We start from the raw sequence: 20,373 nt of genomic DNA, 5'->3' as shown, positions 1-20,373 counted from the left end.
AATGGTAAAAGACGTACCGACAGTTTCACAACCACTACAGTGATAAATTATCAAAATAGCCATCAGCAGCATAAGTACACAGTGTGAAAGTGTAGGTCAGAAATAGATAAATAATGGCTCCGAGAATCTATTTACTGTAAGTCACAATCCCGTTCTCTTACCATCCGGTCCCCGTAGATGCTTGACTTTTTCATCGCCTTTCAAGTACACACTGACAAAAACGTAACCTCCGTCGTTCACCTAACTATCTAGAAATATTTCATCCATGAATGGCTGCGCATTTCAGTAGTAATGTAGTGGTGCAGTGACTTACGGAAAAAAGAATCTTCATTTTGAAAGAGTTGGTCAACATCTGACACAATACTTCCTTGGAACACGATATAGAGCTGTTCAGCTGTTGCAGTTCTTTCAAGGAAGAATGGACCCACAGTTTGAGTGAAATACAGCAGCATACTCTAGACCTAGTAATATTATCCCTAACGATTTCCTGACTACACAAATTGTTACGCACCCAAGAACATCGCATTGCCTTCGAACACAAGCACTACCACTCAAATGCCTTCTGTTTTTTTGCTTTTCTTAACGTTCAAATAGAGTAAGCTTTATTTGCATTCGGACCGTTTCGTGGCGAATATGTAACAAACTCCTTCATTTGTGTGGCCAAGATGTTCGTAATCGCATGTTTTACTAGTTATAAAGACGGATTCGAAATACTTTAGGCAATAAATGTCACTAGAAGACGGTAGCAAGTCTCGTTGCCGTAAGTTCGTGCTGTTTTAACGATTATACCGGGCTGCATACCCCAGAAGAATTTAAATAAAAAAAGAGTAAATTTTATTCTTGGGTAAACAGTTTCCATTTACCTTCAAGGGAGGACGACGGCTCAAACCCGCGACCGGCCGTCCTGATTTAGTTTTTCCGTGATTGCCCTAAATCGTTTCAGGCAAATGCTGGGATGGTTCCTTTGAAAGGACACGGCCGAGTTCCTTACCCATCCTTCCCTAACCCGATGGGACCGATGAGCTCGCTGTTTGGTACCCTCCCCAAAATCAACCAACCAACCTGTACCTTCAAAACTAGAATAGGTATGCATTTAAGTTTCTACACAACTTCGATTAAAAATTTCTGTGCGCCAAGAAAAATATGCGACGTCGTGGTGAAAAGTAATGCGTCAGAATTTTTTATGTGGAAAGCCTTAAAGCTGAAACTTGCTGGCAGATTAAAACTGTGTGCAAGTGCTCTACCGGCTGAGCTACCCAAGCACGACTCACGACCCGTCCTCTTAGCTTCAATTCCGTCAGTACCTCGTCTCCTATCTTCCAAACTTCACAGAAGCTCTCCTGCAAAACTTGAAGAAGTAGGATATTGCGGAGACATAGCTTTGCCAAGCCTGGAGGATGTTACCAAAATGAAATTTTCACTCTGCAGCGAAGTTTGTACTGTTATGATACTTACTGGCAGATTAAAACCGTGTGCCGGGCCGAGACTCGAACTCGGGATCTTTGCCATTGCCGGCCGCAGTAGCCGAGCGGTTCTAGACGCTTCAGTCCGGAACGGCGCGACTGCTACGTTCGCAGGTTCGAATCCTGCCTCGGGCATGGATGTGTGTGATGTCCTTAGGTTAGTTAGGTTTAAGTAGTTCTCAGTTCTAGGGGACTGATGACCTCAGATGTTAAGTCCGATAGTGCTCGGAGCCAACCTTTGCCTTTAGTGCACTGCCAGGAAGTTTCATAACAGCGCACACTCCGCTGCAGAGTGAAAATTTCATTCTGGAAAGTCTTAAAGTTTTTTAAATGAAACAAACTTTATTAACATTCTACATATTTACTATTGATGTTTATATATTTATTTCCTAAAATAACCAGCATGGAGACGAACACATTTCTCCCAACGAGAGACTGGTTTGTTGATACCCTGTAAAATGTTCAAATTTGTTGACAAAGTCTCAGACTCAGCTCTGCTTGCACCGCTTCATCATTATCAAAGTGAAGACATCGAAGGTGTTCTTTAAGTGTTGGAAACAGATGAAAATCGGATGGGGCCAAGTTGGGACTGTATGGGAGATGATCGATGACACTGAACCCAAGGCATCGGGTTGTTGCAAATTTCGCAGCGCTCGTGTGTGGTCTGGCATTGTCACGCTGAAGAAGAGGGTGCTCCACGTGTGGACGAGCCCTTCGAATACGTGCTTTGAGTTTTCTAAGGGCTACCTCAAGCACCAACATAGTTACATTACACACCACCACCTTACACACTACGTCAGGGTGCCCTCTAGTATCAGAGGGTCGCAACTTGCGCCAGCGCAGAAGGAAAGCCGACCGAGTAATATGTATAACACGTAATACGTCAATAGATATTGACAGTAGCATAATGAAGGAATTATTCTCAGCACACTCTCGTAACTTCCGCCTTAGCTCAATATATTAAGCATCTAAACAGCGCCAAACTATAAAAGTAAAATCTCTACGTCTCGTCAAACGCATACTTTCCGTCAATTTCCCATTCAGATTTTTGTCGAATTTTATTGCCTGGTGTGATGTATCTGACGTGCACAAAGCGTTTGGTCAGATGATGCTTTAACAAACACCGTAAAATGTTTCTATTTTTTTGTTGCAATATGTCAAACTTGTTCCGTACCTGCAAATAGATGACTTAAATCTAAAGCGTGGTTGACAAAAATCCACATATTGAGAGTTCAGTAAGAAAATTTTTGCAGTATGCTCTCATCTCTCGTGAGGTAACTGATCGGGTTTGGCGAGCAGACTGTAAGAGAATAAGGTCGGCCGGAGTGGCCGAGCGGCTCTAGGTGCTTCAGTCTGGAACCGCGCGACCGCTACTGTCGCAAGTTCGAATCCTGCTTCGGGCATGGATGTGTGTGATGTCCTTAGGTTAGTTAGGTTTAAGTAGTTCTAAGTTCTAGGGGACTGATGACCTCAGACGTTAAGTTCGATAGCGCTCAGAGCCACTTGTAAGAGAATAAACAAGACAGTTTTTAACGCTCTATGGACGGTGAGGACATTATTTTGAGAGATGGAGCACTATCTCAAAGTGTACAATACAGTGGCAGGAAATCGACTGAGAATATTTGAAAGCATTAGCCCTATATTAGGCAACGGCGTTGCCGCAGTGGATAGTGGATACACCGGTGCCCGTGAGATCACCGAAGTTAAGCGCTGTCGTTCGTGGTCAGCACTTGGATGGGTGACCATCCAGGCCGCCATTCGCTGTTGCAATTTTTCGGGGTGCACTCAGCCTAGTGATGCCAATTGAGGAGCTACTCGACGAATAGCAGCGGCTTCGGTCAAGAATACCATCATAACGACCAGGAGAGCGGTGTGCTGACCCCATGCCCCTCATATCCGCATCCTTCACTGAGGATGACACGGCGGTCGGACGGTCCCGGGAGGCCACTCTTCGCCTGAAGATGGAGTGCTTTTTTTGTTTTTTTACTATCCGTGCATTTGTCTGAAGGTATTTAGGGTAGACATGTATAACGTAAATATGGGAATTCGTACTCTACACCTCCCAAATACGTGTCCAGTGTCTCACCACTGTGTCTTGATGACAACACAGGGCAATAATGCCATACTGTGACCCCATGTGCACAATTATAATACAAGTATAACAGGCATCTGCCACGAGAAGAAAGGTATTTCGAAATTGGTAAACTGAGCCCGCGATATTTCGGTTGCCGTTACTTGTTTTAGCGATCACAACTGATTAACCTAGTAGGAAAGAAAATCAGAGAAAGAAATTGTATGTAAGTATTGCGTTTTGGATAAAATACGAACCTGGTACAATACTCGTTCAGTAATATGGCAACATATCTAGCCATAAGTAGCCCGCGTGTCTGGGACAGCGAGCCCCATTTGTTCGATCATGAGATCTAGAACCTACGGTAGTGCCTTACTGAAAACAAATGTGTGTTTCAACGTCATGTATAATCTCGCGCTTAGATATGTATTGAAAACTACTGAATTTAATTTAGTGATATTCCAGATGATAGCGGAATAAGATTAGGGCTTAAATTCCTTGTAGAAGGAAGTCATTAGAGGCGGACCGCAAACGCTCGTAGCACAAGAATAGGGAAAGGAAATTGGTCATACTGTTTTCAAAGGAACCATCTCGACATCACCCCTAAAAGATTTAGATAAAACACCGAGAAAATAGATCTTGATGACCAGCTGAAGTTTTGAAAGCCTCCCCTTATGCGAGACCAATACCATGGCCACTGGACTATCTAGCTTGGTTCAGACTGCCGTAGGTTATAAGGAGAGAAGCGGAAATTGCGTATGCGGCTTTCCACGACGGCAATCTTTGAAAAATTTTTCTCGGTTTTCTTGCTGCGCTATGTTTGAAAATGGTATCTCAAGCTGTAGACGATTACTCCTGTGTCATACTCAGTAAAATTGTATTGCTGCGTAAAAATTTTCTCAAAATGTAATCGTAAGTTAATCGATACGCTCTAAATGACGACGTGATGGACGAAAGATAACAAAAGCGTAATTACAAAAAATGTAATATTCAGAGAAGTTGCGCATCGATTCAATAATATGCCTTGTATTCAGTAGGAACAATTTTCGTGATTTAGGTTGTATGTTGGTTTCGTAAATCACTGGAAGCGAATGGCGAGATAACTTTTTAAACAAAACCGATTCCCTTCCTCGCCATTGTTCGTTCCTCGGTGTCGAGTGGACATCCTTTTTCAAAATAACTGTCTTCCCCAAATTTTCATTAGACTGCATCCGAAAAAACTACGTTTGAAGGATTATTATGTAATAAGCAATCTGTTCGTACTGCGTGACGCGCGGCACGCTAGCCTGCGAGTGGGGGTCTGATGATACTCTGGCCAGCCTGACTGTGGTTGTTAGGTGGTTTTTCACACTCGTTTAGTCAAATGCTAGTCTGATCCACAAATTTCGCTTCAGATAACATGAAGCCCAAGCAGTTACTATAGTATGACACACAGAACAAAGTTTGCACGATTCACAGACAGATGCCGCACACGACTTACTTCCCTTAGATTACCTTGATGACTATATGTCAGGAAAGGCATCCAGGCACATAGTCAGATGCAAATAAAATTTGCCACATCCTGATAAAGCAGATCGCGTACTAGGCTGGATAAATGCTAGGGAAAAGAAATACTTATGTAACAAGCTTTGAAAAGGATGCAGCGTCCCCTTCTGAATCGTGTCTGCATAAAAAATGCAGAAGTGAGTCTAGATACGTTACTTGAAATCATGTAGAAAACTATCTTATCGTTGAATTTAAATATATTGCAAGCACAGTTTTATGATATTGCACACAAAATAAAACAGAACAAAATTAATTTCAGATGACTAACTGTATTACGCGCACGCCGGCATCAGTCAACGCCGTCATTCACTTCTGTGGGATCATAGGTACAAGTTCAGTACAAATTCATTGAAAATAATGGATGTTTTCTTATATGTATGCATTTGTTATCAATATAGTCTCCTTCTTCCAATAACGAACATAGTAAACCAAGAACTGAAAAATATCTAGGCCAAATTAAAAAGAGAAAAATCCTACCTCTTTGTTCCAGTCAATGACTTTAACAAATTTCAAACCTAATTTCGTTTTCTGCAGGGCAGTCCCATTTACGAGTTTTCCTGCTGCAGTTATAACTAACTTTCGAACGGAATGATGACATATACCGGCGAGGGGAGAATACAGCAAGTTATAATAAGGTGCACACTTTCCTGTTTAACGAGCTGGTGTTTCTTTGTTCAGCTTGCACGCGGTTCGACGTTCCCGTGCTCCTTAAGTTCAACAACACGCATTGCGTAAGATGACATTCGGCACTTAAAGGGGCAGCAGGTGAATGTATTTCAAAGCGTTACCTTTCGCGGCGTGTACTGTCGCACACAGCTGTTGCAGAATCGTAGCTCAACAATAACGTACTTTTCACGATCTAGCTGTTATTATGACAGTAGGCAAATAATAGCACCAAAGTTTCATAGCTGAGCAATGCTTGCAGACGACGAGAGGGCCAAACGTCAGAAAATTCATTAAAACTGCTTTATAATCCTAAGATACAGAACAAATAGATCAAATATCCACCGTCGTTATATCAAATATTGCAACATAAAATATGAAAATATTTTTTCCATTTTTGAGCAAGAACAACTTGACCTTGCGTGATTATAGGAAGAAAAAATAACAAGTTAAACTGGTTATTTTACTACTGCTAAATGCTTTAAGTGGCTGTCGACATACACACCAATATAGTAAAAACTGAGAAAAGAAATATATTACAATATTTTCGCATATGAGAAGTAGTACAGTAGAAGTTAACTAAACTAAGAAACTTAGATCAATGCAAAGACTGATATGCGGTAGCTCGACGTTTCCCTTCCAGAAACTGCATACATTTCCATGAGGTTCATTGTGTGGCTAATCATAGCGATACCACTTCATTTATCCAGTTTGTGTCTTATCGCTTTCCTGTTCCTGTTTTGTCGAACGAAATTTGCAGTGTTTGAACATACTCTCGTTTGGGTACGATCTGAGTAGTCTCGGGGTAGCACCGGGCATGAAACTGTATATTACAGGTACGTTACTGAGTATGGTCGTGTGTATAAAATAAACAGTTGCGATTTGCGATAAGACAGAGATTTCAACACTGATGTGCTGACTGTATGGACTAGAAGCCACAAATCAAATAAAAAGCATTGACGGAATCAGTATATTTCATATCGTTACAGCTGTTAATTGTTATTGATGCCTTTATTGTACAAACGGCAAAAAAAATCTTACGTGACTCTATCAGTTCGAAATTTCTGCATCGTACAATTATTTTTGTCCTTAACGTCCAGAAGGATTATCAAAATCACCCTTACATCTCGCTGTATACTCGTCTAACAATTTCAAATGTACCCATCTCGTCTCTGTAGCTAACATTTCTGTCAATAAAGTACTCTATGAAATATTTCAAGGAGAAACACCGAATCTTAAGTATTATTCAGCAGGTTAGTCTTACCATCTGTATTGCGAGCGTAAGAAGTACGTTGTAATCAGGAAACGAGGAACGTTAAGTTTCGAAGAGACATCCAGGTCAGTAGAGAAGGTGACCCGTCCTGCGTCATAATGTGTAAGCTATACCCTGAACACCTTACAATTTCTTTTATTTTCTTGAGTATATTCATGGTAAGAGTTGTGTCTCAAGGAACAAATGAAAGATTGAATCTCGAGAATTTTAATCCAGAATCATGTACCCCTACTGACAAAAAAGACTGTTCACAAACATGGAAAACATTAATTTTAGCACCCAAAAATGCGATTCAAATTCCAGTTTCGAGTACTCCAGTCAGTTTCAGTTACATTTCTGTCGTACTCGAACCAAATTTTTAGACCGCAGTATTGTTTCTGTGAGTAAATTTTTGAATTATTTCTTCATTATATCTTACTAATATTTAAGACGCAATTTCATCTCTGCTTACCTTCATATCTGCAAATTAATAAATATATATGAAAGTAATACTCTGATGCATGTTGAATGGGGAAATGTGTTAATTTTATTTTACAGAGACGACATGCACTTTCTTGGTTTTATGAATGAGGCAATGTTCCTATGAGGCCATGTTCACTTTGGCAAGACTGAATATGTCATTCTCTTACTGACTTCGCTTTGGTGCTAGAGTATGTGGCCGTTCATACTAATTTTCTCATTGCTACTCAGTGTCTGTTGACCATTGAACTTTCCATTATAACTAGACAATTAATTATAGATTAATCTAACATTATTTATCATTGATGGAGTCTGCTAGTGAAATGAATGAAAGTCTTATATCTTGGTGAATAGCCTACGCCAAAACAAGTGCTAGAACCGGGACTGTATTCCCCCGAATCTTGTTATGAACTACATCTTGTTTGAACCAAATAACTCAACATGTAGAGGAGTATTTGCACTTATGAAATTCCCTGAAATGTTAATATGGACTTAGACCCGTACCTAACATTTCGCAAGCAATGTTCCTAACAACTAAACAATCTAAGCACATCCTAGAGATTTCGTCTGACAATTTTTCTTTCCATGTTTTGCCCGCGAAAAGCAGCACTCTGGTTTCGAATCCAGGTTGGAAAAGTGGTTTTGATCTGTTAGAGCGCTTTATACGTTCGTGATCGTCAGCACGCTGCCGATTTTACTACAACTGTCACTACCAGATCAGGAAGAAAATGTTCTCAGGATTCATCGTTAGAGTGTGATGGATGTATTTTTACAATCTGGAGCACTTCCGGCTAGATTCTGGAAAACAAGAACGACGTTAATTTGTTCACAACGATATTCAATAAGATCTCAGTACGTTTATTGTTTATAAAAACTCAATTCTTCACTCATACTACCAGCCTCTCATGACGACGTGTTATCGCTTGGTAAATGTAAGTTCTTATTTTTGGTAACTTCGAAAGAGACTACCGAGAGAGGTGGCGTTGTGATGAAGTCTGTCAGAACTGAACGTCTCTATTGACGTCGACGATTATTTACAAGTTAAGAAACGAAATTTTTCTGTCTGAGTCATTTTATTTTTAACCACCAGCAAGTACTCATTTCCGAACAAAAGGTTGTTTTTTTTTTAACATGCAGATTAACGCCCGAGGTAATCACCTCTCTTGCCGTTGTCCTAGAACGACAGAGCTCCAGTAATTCCACAATACCAACAACCCTACAAAAAATATCGGGAGGCTAGAATTTAACTTCGTCTGTAAGTGTAGATCATTAGGGTCGGAGACAAAGAGGTAGGTGGCAATTAGCTTTGGATTTGTCGGAAGATCCGTCCCGACATGCTCTACAACTGTCTTAGGGAAACCATGGAACAACTAAATGTGTATGCTCTCACAAGATTTCAACCCGATCCTTCAAAATACGAATCTATATCTCTTCGAGTGAGATGAATCACTGGGCTCGTATTCGGACAAACGTTGTCAGAGTCCTCATCCAGACGTGGTAAGAAACTTCTTAAAATTATGCTACGGTTCATTTGTTTCCTCTCCTTTCGCCAAACCAAGAATGTGTTCCATCTCTAATGACCTCGACGTTGACGAGACTTTCTCTTATTCCTTTTTCAATGTCTTAAGCCGGTTGCTAGGTTCGCCAGTGAAACATTATAACCTGCTCTAAACGTTTCCTATGGCTCAGTTTTTTTCAAGTCTCTAGTTTGAAGTATACGTTGCGGTCGCAATGAAGCTACGTGATTATTAGTGTAGCGTGTTCAGTTGATCACGACTTGCAGCGAAACATTATCAAACGATTTCGTGTCGGAAGATGTATCCGAAATTCAGTCTCACTTACTGTCTAGATAAACTACATGTCTTTTAAGGAAATTTAGGATCATTTGGACGCGAAAATAATGAACCGTACGTATAGATGGTTCCACCACTAATAACTTGCAGCCTCTCGAAGTATGGCAGCGAAACAGATGGCCGGTACTGCGAGATGTTTGCTTAGAAAATATTGGGTTTCTAGCTCTACCTAAATCTTTCATTCGCTACGCTAAGTAGTCCTCTCATAATTTCAACACTGACGGCTGTAACACGTACTATAGCACGCAGACCATTAGCTACCGTACACTGCAAATAGAGGCAGCAGTTACGTGAGCGCTCGTGTTTACGCAGTGAAGAGGCGTATGCATTGCGCGGTACGGGAGCTGATAAAACGCTAGTAGCAGCCTCAGCGTCGCAGGACCCGCTGCCTGGAGCCGGTTCTGTTATCTTACACGCAGGGGTGCTTACGCCTTCTTCGCTCGCGCTGAAACGCGATACGGTGTGAAACAGATTAGAAGCTGACAATACGTCCAGGTGATACAGAAGACAGATACTTATATACATTATAATCGAAAAATTACTTAACTTCAAGATATCAGTGTACTATGTTAACTGGTTAATTGTGTCTATCTCGTTTTTATAGTTCAACTTCCCAGTTATAGCCATCATGTGTCCAAGGGGCTCGAGAAAAGCAAAGAAAAAGTTCATTCAGCGTGGAACAGTGTGTCACTAGAGTCTGAAATCAGTAAAGTCCAAATAGGTACTTTATCATCCAACAAAGGTTTAGATATTTTTCATATTTTTTTACTATGCATTATCGTTGATAATATTTTTAGGGATTTGGCTTAATAATAAAATAAGGTAGGCAGTTAGAAATTACCTGACTTATTACGTGTGCATTTTACGAGATGACGATAGAAATTTCCGTTTTTGCACTACAAACGTAAATTTGACTATTGAGAGCACTGAGAAAAGATTTATTACGTTTCATTGTGACTCCGACGAGAAATATTAAATATAGATGTTACATATACACAAATTTGTAAATTTGTGAGTCATTAAAGTTTAGATACTAAAACTGTAGGCAGCACCAATGTTTTCTTTTTATAAATGATTGTGCTTATGAAAATCAGATGATATCAAACATGGCTACATTTACTTAGCTTCGTGCCGCATTTAAAAGTACGAATTCGCCATCATCAATATATTAAACGACTAACTCGTTTTAACGTGAACGTAAATACTCGAAATTATTACGACACAAACAAAAAATACCAAACAGATTGTATGGCTTCACTTGTAAGGAAATTTATAAAGCCAAACAAGCTTTTCAGTAAAAGTCTACTCGAAAAATAAGGAATCTGTTGTGGGACGTAAGGGTACCTCGATATAGTACTTAGCAGCAACTCTACCGAAAAAATACGGAGATTGGCCAAGCATAATTTCTGAGTATTTTGGTATAAGTGAGTTGTGGCCTCCGCTGTCTTGTTATAGAGTATTTTGACTTCTTACCACAATTAATGTTTGTATCTGTATTGGTCTGAAAATATGTGCACAGCAGTGTAAATAGCGTCAGAACATACTTTGTGTCTTGGATGAGAACAGACTTGCTCCATTCACATGTTGTTGACAACAGTAATGGTTCAAATGTCTCTGAGCACTATGGGAGTTAACTTCTGAGGTCATCAGTCCCCTAGAACTTAGAACTACTTAAACGTAACTAACCTAAAGACATCACACACATCCATACCCGAGGCAGGATTCGAACCTGCGACCGTAGCGGTTGCGTGGTTCCAGACTGTAGCGCCTAGAACCGCTCGGCCATCCCGGCCGGCGACAACAGTAATACTCACTTCAAGTTTGCAAAGAGCACTGCTCGGTTCTGTCTCAGATTTCTTTTTTCAGGAGTGTTAGACTTATGTCAACTTTGATCGCAGCGATATGGATAGGTTTACGGGTGAAGATCCGAGCAATACGCGTCCGTGTATGGGTTGACTGAATGCAGAGGAGGAGCCTAACAACTGCGCTATGTTGAACTGTTACCGCAGCGACGGCAACCACATCGCGATACTTATGCATCTGACTCTTCTAGTATTGCTATGTGTTTTGTGTTGGACGTTTTGGTGATTGGATATTGCAGTTTTTTTCACTGTTGTGAAGGTACTTGTAACAAAAAAATGGTTCAAATGGCTCTGAGCTCTACGGTACTCAACTTCTAAGCTCATCAGTCCCCTAGAACCTAGAACTACATAAACCTAACTAACCTAAGGACATCACACACATCCATGCCCGAGGCAGGATTCGAACCTGCGACCGTAGCGGTCGCGCGGTTCCAGACTGTAGTGCCTAGAACCGCTCGGGCACCCCGGCCGGCGTACTTGTAACAGAAACAAAGGTAATCTGGGTAATAAACCGAATGAGTCGTTACTCTGTAAGAAGCCACAGAGGCCCACGCGACTCTTATATCAATCTACCGCAAAATACTCCTAAATAACGTCCGTAATTTTGTCTGTGGCTTGCTGGTTCACCTTGTATCTTTCATGTGAGATAAGTCGTGGTTTGTGACAATTTTGTGCTGACTTCGGAAAACTGTTTTGAGTTGGACGTTTTGGCGATTGCATATTGCAGGTTTTTTCACTGTTGTGGAGGTACTTGTAACAAAAAAATGGTTCAAATGGCTCTGAGCTCTACGGGACTTAACTTCTAAGGTCATCAGTCCCCTAGAACTTAGAACTACATAAATCTAACTAACCTAAGGACATCACACACATCCATGCCCGAGGCAGGATTCGAACCTGCGACCGTAGCGGTCGCGCGGTTCCAGACTGTAGCGCCTCGAACCGTTCGGCCACCCCGGCCGGCGTACTTGTAGCAGAAACGAAGGTAATTTGGGTAATAAATCGAATGAGTCGTTACTCTGTAAGAAGCCACCGGGGCCCACGCGACTATTATATCAATCTACCGCAAAATACTCCTAAATGACGTCCATAATTTTGTCTGTGGCTTGCTGGTTCACATTGTATCTTTCATGTGAGAAGTCGTGGTTAGTGACAATTTTGTGCTGACTACGGAAATTGTCAGCGAACAAATGATGAGTAACAAAGAAGGGCCGGCCGAAGTGGCCGTGCGGTTAAAGGCGCTGCAGTCTGGAACCGCAAGACCGCTACGGTCGCAGGTTCGAGTCCTGCCTCGGGCATGGATGTTTGTGACGTCCTTCGGTTAGTTAGGTTTAACTAGTTCTAAGTTCTAGGGGACTAATGACCTCAGCAGTTGAGTCCCATAGTGCTCAGAGCCAACAAAGAAGGTCATAACTGAGACATATCGTACGAGAGTTACAGAAGGCTCTTTATTGATTTGTGATGTAGCGTGTCGGTACGGACAGAGTATCTCTTGAGAAGGAATGAAGAAATTCAGTCGGTCATACGTGGTGAAGAAGAGGACGTTGGCAACAATGGGAGCGCGAACAGAGGGCAGTGGGAGTGGCGTCGGCGCGGACTCACCTGTGGCTTTGCCCATGTTGGCGGCGTGGCGTCGGGTCGTAGCACTAGCGCGGCGCGCGCTGCGCTGCCTCTTATAGCTCGCCCCCCCACCCGCCACCGCACGCCGGCCGGCGCGCTCCGCAGCCGTGCCATCCTCTCGCCGCCGCTATTCAGGTTGCTTTTTGCACCTACGTCCGCAGCCCTTTCTTCGCCGGCGAATCTACACTCGGCGTCGGACGGATTCGAGGGTGGGTGCCGGATGCTACGCACGCCGTCGTCGTCCTGTGTTTGGCGTTCCGGTAGAACGCTGCATCGACACTACTTCTGCCCTTACTGTTTATCGTCTCTTTCTCTATCAGCCTTTTTCTGAGGTCACTGAGGTGACAAAAGTCGAGGGAGAGCGATATGCACATGTACAAATCGCGGTAGTATCGCGCACATAAGGCATAAAAGGGTAATTCATTGGCAAAGCTGTCATTTGTACTCAGGTGATTCGTGTGAAAAGGTTTCCGTACCACGGAAATTAACAGACTTCTAACGCGTAATGGTAGTTGGAGCTACGCACATGGGACATTCCATTTAGGAAATCGTTAGGGAATTCAATATTCTGAGACCCACAATGTCAACCAGATTTCAGATATTACCGCTCAACACGGACAACGCAGTGGCCGACGGCCTTCACTTAACGACCGAGAGCAGCGGCGTTTCGGTAGTGTTATCGGTGCTTGCAGACAAACATCATTGCCGGCCAGTGTTGCCGAGCGTTTCTAGGCGCTTCAGTCTCGAAACGCGCGACCGCTACGGTCGCAGGTTCGAATCCTGCCTCGGGCACGGATGTGTGTGATGTCCTTAGGTTAGTTAGGTTTAAGTAGTTCTAAGTTCTAGGGGACTGATGACTTCAGCAGTTAAGTCCCATAGTGCTCAGAGCCATTTGAACAAGTCAAATTACTCTATAACAAGGCAGCGGAGGCCACAAGTCACTTATACCAAAATACTCAGAAATTATTCTTGGCCAATCACCGAATTTTTTCGGTGGAGTTGCTGCTAAGAACTATATCGAGGGACAGTTACGTCCCACAACACTTTCCTGATTTTTCGAGTAGACTTTCACTGAAAAGCTTGTTTGGCTTTTTAAATTTCCTTACAAGTGAGGCCATACACTCTGTTTGGGAGTTTTTGTTTGTGTCGTAATACTTTCGAGTATTTACGTTCACGCTAAAACGAGTTAGTCGTTTAATATATTGATGATATTCATTCCAGTCCAGATCTGTAACTCCTCTACAGATAAATTTGTCCAGTTATTTGTTGACTCACTCACAGTCTGACCAGATTGCCATTTTTGCGCAAAAACCGCTCAGACTGCACTGTGCTGCTCGGGGAAGTAAGGAAGGACTGCATTCTATTTATTTCGAGCCCTTTTATTTAGTCGTGGAGTGCATTTGTCACAAAACACCCGCACTGATCCGACTGTGGTCATATGACACAGGCCACAAACACGTAAACAACTCATAATTTCACCACACAATAGCAAACTGCTCTTAAATAATGCAGTACACAATATCCACAGACGAGCTCTGTACTATTAAATTCTCCGAATAAAGCACAGCACAGTGCACAGACATGCTCGCAAAATAGTGCAAGCCGGCCGGTGTGGCCGCGTGGTTCTAGGCGCTTCAGTCTGGAACCACGTGACCGCTACGGTCGCATGTTCGAATCCTGTCTCGGGCATGGATGTGTGTGATGTCCTTAGGTTAGTTAGGTTTAAGTAGTTCTAAGTTCTAGGGGACTGATGACCTCAGATGTTAAGTCCCATAGTGCTCAGAGCCATTTGAACCATTTTTGAACAAACATCTTTGTGTGAAATAACTGCAGAAATGAATGTGGGACGTACGAGGAACATATCTGTTAGGATAGTGCGTCGAAACTTATCGTTATTGGGCTATGGCAGCAGACGACTGCCTCGAGTGCCTTTGCTAACAGCACATTGCCTGCAGCGTCTCTTCTGGGCTCGTGACCATATCGGTTGGACCCTAGACGACTGGAAACCGTGGCCTGGTCAAATAAGTCCCGATTTCAGTTGCTAAGAGCTGATGGTAGGGTTCGAGAGTGGAACATACTCCACGAAGCGACGGACCCAAACTGTCAACAAGGCACTGTGCAATCTGGTAGTGGATCCATAATGGTGTGGGTTGTGTTTACATGGGATGGACTGGATGATATAGTTCAACTGAACCGATTGTTGACTGGACGTGGTCATGTTCGGCTACATGGAGATCATTCGCAGCCATTTATGGACTTCATGTTCCAAAAGAACAATGAAATGTTTATGGTTGACAATGCGCCATGCGATTGGGCCAAAATTCTGTGCCACAGGTTTGAAGAACATTCTGGAGAAATCGAGCGAATGATTTGGCCACCAAGATCGTCCGACATGAAAGCTTTAGAACATTTTTGGGACGTAATGGAGAGTTCAGTTGTTACACAAAATCCTGAACCGGAAAATTTCCGCAATTGTGCCAGGTTACAGAGGTAGCATGGCTCAACATTCCTGCACGGGACTTCCAGCGACTTGTTGAGTCCATAACACGTCGAGATGCTGTACTACACCGGGCAAAGGGAGGTCCGACACGATAACAAGAGGTATACCATGACTTGCGTCACCTCAGTGTATACTTACGGGATACTGAGTAACGCATACCTGCAATGTTGGAAAGAAAGTCTATGGTATCGTTCAGAGATCGTAGTGACACAGCAAAGTCAGCAACGCGAATCGATACCACATACGTTAGCGAGGGCTCGTTGTAATCAAGAACGACGTACGAGATGCGCTCCAGAAGATCGCGACTCCCTCTCAGCAACAGTGAAGTGCTCACGCTGAGGTCAGTATACGGTTGAGAATGCAAGAGCTCGGCCTCAGTCCGTGACCTCATACGAAGGAAATTTGATGATAACTGGCTCCACAAGCTTTGTGAAATTTTTAAATGAAATCAGTTACGCTTTTGACTGTTAAAACATTATTTATTGCGATTGCAATTTCTTGTCATTTTCAAGCATTCTAAAAACAATCAGTCGTAAATATAATACACGTAATTATGAAACTGACAAACAGTGAAAGTGAAAATTTTGAAGCTATTTACGTGTGGTGTTGTAACCATACAATAATATAAAACTGTGACATGCTGTGTAAAATCAGTTGTGTGGGGCGTTGTACATTTATCAGCTACTCCATATACTATACGCATTATAGAGCGGGTGAAATAATGATGTTAACACTGAAGTTTAAATTTCATGCAGTAGGCGTGGTAATTGAATCACAGAAGTGGAAAAGATGTAGACATACAAAGATGATGATGATGATGATGTTTGGTTTGTGGGGCGCTCAACTGCGTGGTTATCAGCGCCCGTACAATTTCCCAATCTTTGCTCAGTCCAATTTCGCCACTTTCCTGGATGATGATGAAATGATGAGGACAACACAAACACCCAGTCATCTCGAGGCAGGTGAAAATCCCTGACCCCGCCGGGAATCGAACCCGGGACACCGTGCTCGGGAAGCGAGGACATACAAAGAGTATGAGCTGTGGAGATGCTAATATATGAAGTCGATATCATGTGGTTTATGAGATGTACGCGTAGAAAAGTGACAGAAATATATGTGAAATATAAACGGAATGTACAAATGATACTGAGAATAGTGATTAAAATTAAGTAAAAAGATGAAGTGACTTTCAGGTCAAAATAAAACAAACGTAGGACAGGGTCTAAAACGTCAGATATGGATCACAGTAGCGGTTCACATATGTAAAACAAGCGTAAGAAATACATAAGTGTAGGAAAGGTATGAAATAGTTACTAGTGTAGCATGGTCTGGAATATTTGCCGGGATTAACTGGATTGTAAGATGTTCCTGAAGCAGCCCAGGAACTGCGTATATTTAAGGTCAGTCTTGTCATTAAAAATGTATTCTGGCTGGTCTCGAAATGCTCTATAAATTTCGATCTCTTCTAAATAATCAAACGGTCCTCCTTTTCCAATTTTATGGAGAATTTCTAAAGAGTTTTAGAGTTTTCAATGTGATCACGTGATCCAAACAAACACACACACACACACACACACACACACACACACACACACACACACATATATATATATATATATATATATATATATATATATATATAAAGCAATCAAGATCAAGGAAGATAGAAATGAGAATTTTTTCGTGAGTTAATGGATCAAGTTGATAACTTCTGGTACCTATGACACAACATTGCTCGTAAGATGACATGTAATCAATAAATAAAAATTATGATGGCTACTGCAAATGAAATGTTTTACAAAAGAAGTAGTAGTTTATGTGGCCCATTAAGTAAACAATTAAGGAAAAGGCTACTGAAGTGGATTTGTGGAGTCTTGCCCCGTATGGTGCCGAAATATGGACATGGCAGCGGACAGAGTAGAAATGTTTAAAGATTTTTTCAGATGTGAATCTGGATGAGAATGGAGGATGTGAAATGGACAGATAAAATAAAGACAGAAATCTGTGTTGCAAAAGGTTAATGAGAAAACACAAATTCTGGAAACAGTTAAGAGGAGGAGAAAAAATTGGGTAGAACGCTGGATGAGGAGACACTGCATAATAAGGGATGCACTAGAAGCAATGCTGATTGGGAAGAGGACCAGAGAAAGGAAAAGATATCATCTAACTGACAACATCAAGATAAGGAAAGGATGGCGGAAAACTGGAAAGACTGGAGAATGCTGGGCTTGCAATGATGAACAAGTCTAATGGGCAGAAGACATAGTCGTCATCATTATCTTCTCGTTTTTCGACTTCTGTCATCGTCATCATCTTCATCATCATCGTCATATGGACTATTCTTAGAAAAAGCGACACAGTGAAATAAATGGAAAACTTAATAATAATATCCGCCTACTGTGTTTTCAATAGCGTTTCATTTCATCTCTATTCTCTCCCAACCTTTTGCTCTTCCCTACCACCAAAGAAAGTCAAGTCAGTCTCTCTCATAAAGCTCAATCTGGTTAGACTTAAATTTACTATTAATAAACTCTGTTAATTTGTCATATTAATGAACGGTTATTGCATATTGTATAAAAACTTTGTACAATTTGCTATCGTACAATACACTAGCGTTTATTCCTATATGAAAGCCACATTATTGTTAAATAACACACCTATGTTTTATAGCTCCTGTAACACTAATATTCATATTTAATACCACCTTCGTAAACCGTGTATGTTGATAATAACTGTGTAAAAAGGTATCGGAGTTACTTCATTGTGATGTTATGTAAAAAAGAAATGAATAAAAATCGTTGGTGTACAATGACTTTTAACAAAAATCTATACACATGTGTTGCAGTTCTGTATTATATTGCACCACAACTTCGAAAGAACTGAAGGTTGATTATTAAACTGTGAACTCAAAATGTACATTGTCATAGTAAAAACTCTTGGAAAGATATTAGACTGGTCTTATTATTAAGTTTTCAGGACAGTATATGTGTTTCCTTAGCAAACAGAAATTGTACTGTCAGAATGACAGCTGTGGGCTGGATAGGTGAGGTACTAAATCCACGCACGATTGATTGCTGCCACATTATTCCTGTCAAGTTGATGGAGAAATCGACGTCTGAAATCCTGCAGACACAAATATTTCTTATGGCTGACTGTGTCAAAGGTTTTTCTATGAGTACTTCAATGGCTAAGAATGCCTCATTTCCCGTGAGTACTTCACTTGGCAGTGGAAATGACATTGTTAACAATTTATAGGAGCTAGAGGGCACTGGTGATTAGCACAGATTGTATTAGTAGACACATTGACCACACTGCTGAAGATGACTTGCCAGTGGGGTGCTAAACAGTATCTAGCATATGCGGGAACATTCATGAGAAGTTAAAAGTGTGAACCATATCGGGACACGATATTGATTCTTATTCCTGAGTAGTACGCTACCAAATGGTCTATCGACGCAAGCTCCTCAGACAGACTTAAGAGCCCCAAAGAGACTTCCTGCTATGCTGATAGACTAACACCTCTGAAAAAAGATTAATATGAGAGCTTCTAACAACTAGAGTCTCAGAGATGTTAATGAGATGACATTTTTCTTCTCTTGAGCGGAGTGTAGGCTGCAATGAACAATACCAATATATCAGCAGTCATAGCACTCGGAACATTCATGGTGCTGAGTTCGAAACCATCGGTTAACATGTATCTATCCTCATCGAAAGTCGCAAGGCACATTTGCATAGATATTGTATTCCGGCACTGGATACTCGAGAAACTCTGAAGAAGATCTCCTGGACTGATGAAGTGCAGTACACGTTGGTACAGGCCCTTATTGATCGGAACATTGCAGGGTAAAGCTCAAGTTCATGGTTGTGCTGGAATATTGCCATGGAATGAATTGAGAGTCTTTGTACTTTTCCTGACATGTAGTACAGACAAACGAATCGACGTCGGCTAGGATGCTATACGTATCGGTTTGCTTATTTGTAATATCCTGTTGACATATACATTCCGTAAAAATAGAACCACCCAATGTTTCCTGGTTTTTGATGGTAATTTTAGAGTGACACTCCAAGATCAAAACATTACAGACGGAATATAAGCCCAAATGGGTGACGATGGGGCCAAAACCAATCACTGACGCACTGAACGAATCGCCTCGATATTCTACTGAAACAGTTTCGGGCTGACCAGATTAGGATTGGCTCAGGCACTCAGGCACTCCTGTAACTCTAATTGAGTCAGCGGTTCGATGGGACGTTCTACGGGCGAGAGAGGCACGCTAGGTCTTCGACGTCAACTGAACTGTGTGCTACTGAACACGCCTGAAATGGATCGCAGCAGCTATGTACAATCATCTCGATCACATCTGAGTACGGCTGTTGAGCTGCCGTGGATCAGAACGTATCCACGCCCTTAATCTGTCTTTAGGAGCCTACGCTACTGTCATAGCTAATAACACGCGTATCTAATTCGGTTGATTATTAGTCGGTTTGTGTGTCTTAGAGAATTCAGGAGACACATAGCAGCGTACTGGCAATAAACAAATGGTTCAAATGGCTCTGAGCACTATGGGACTTAACATCTATGGTCATCAGTCCCCTTGAACTTAGAACTACTTAAACCTAACTAACCTAAGGACATCACACAACACCCAGTCATCACGAGGCAGAGAAAATCCCTGACCCCGCCGGGAATCGAACCCGGGAACCTGGGCGTGGGAAGCGAGAACGATACCGCACAACCACGAGCTGCGGACGGCAATAAACATTCGCGTACTTCAATAGATGGAATAGAAAGGAGAACAGACGATAGGACTACCTTCGTGGTATTCATTGTGGTGCAAGGGTCCATTTAGACTGTTTCAATTATGAACATGAGCATCATAGCGCCAGTCAACGGAAGATTGTGGAGGAGTCCACATATCCCCTTTATGTAGTAATGAAACAATTACGCTGCGAAAATCATGTCATTATTTCCATAAGTTTGGAGTCAATAAACCATTCACTTCATTTCATTGGGGAAACCAGTTGTACTTAATCATTTTTTAGTACATCTTAAATGTGATCGAAAGA

General features: G+C 41.8%; 1 protein-coding gene across 1 annotated transcript in view; it reads right to left on the bottom strand.

The window, feature by feature from the left end:
* Positions 1–12,910, bottom strand: part of LOC126184828 (aquaporin AQPAn.G) — a 163,783-nt gene extending 150,873 nt beyond the window's left edge. Inside the window, exon 1 of the mRNA XM_049927414.1 lies at positions 12,789–12,910. Coding sequence (XP_049783371.1) covers positions 12,789–12,804 — 16 coding nt within the window. The 5' untranslated portion in view covers positions 12,805–12,910. The remainder of the gene's footprint in view (positions 1–12,788) is intronic.
* Positions 12,911–20,373: the final 7,463 nt, after the last annotated feature.

Source organism: Schistocerca cancellata, chromosome 4 (assembly GCF_023864275.1).
Source record: "Schistocerca cancellata isolate TAMUIC-IGC-003103 chromosome 4, iqSchCanc2.1, whole genome shotgun sequence".
Classification (NCBI taxonomy): domain Eukaryota; kingdom Metazoa; phylum Arthropoda; class Insecta; order Orthoptera; family Acrididae; genus Schistocerca; species Schistocerca cancellata.
The sequence above is the reverse complement of the archived record's forward strand: the minus strand, read 5'-3'. Positions and strand labels throughout refer to the sequence as shown.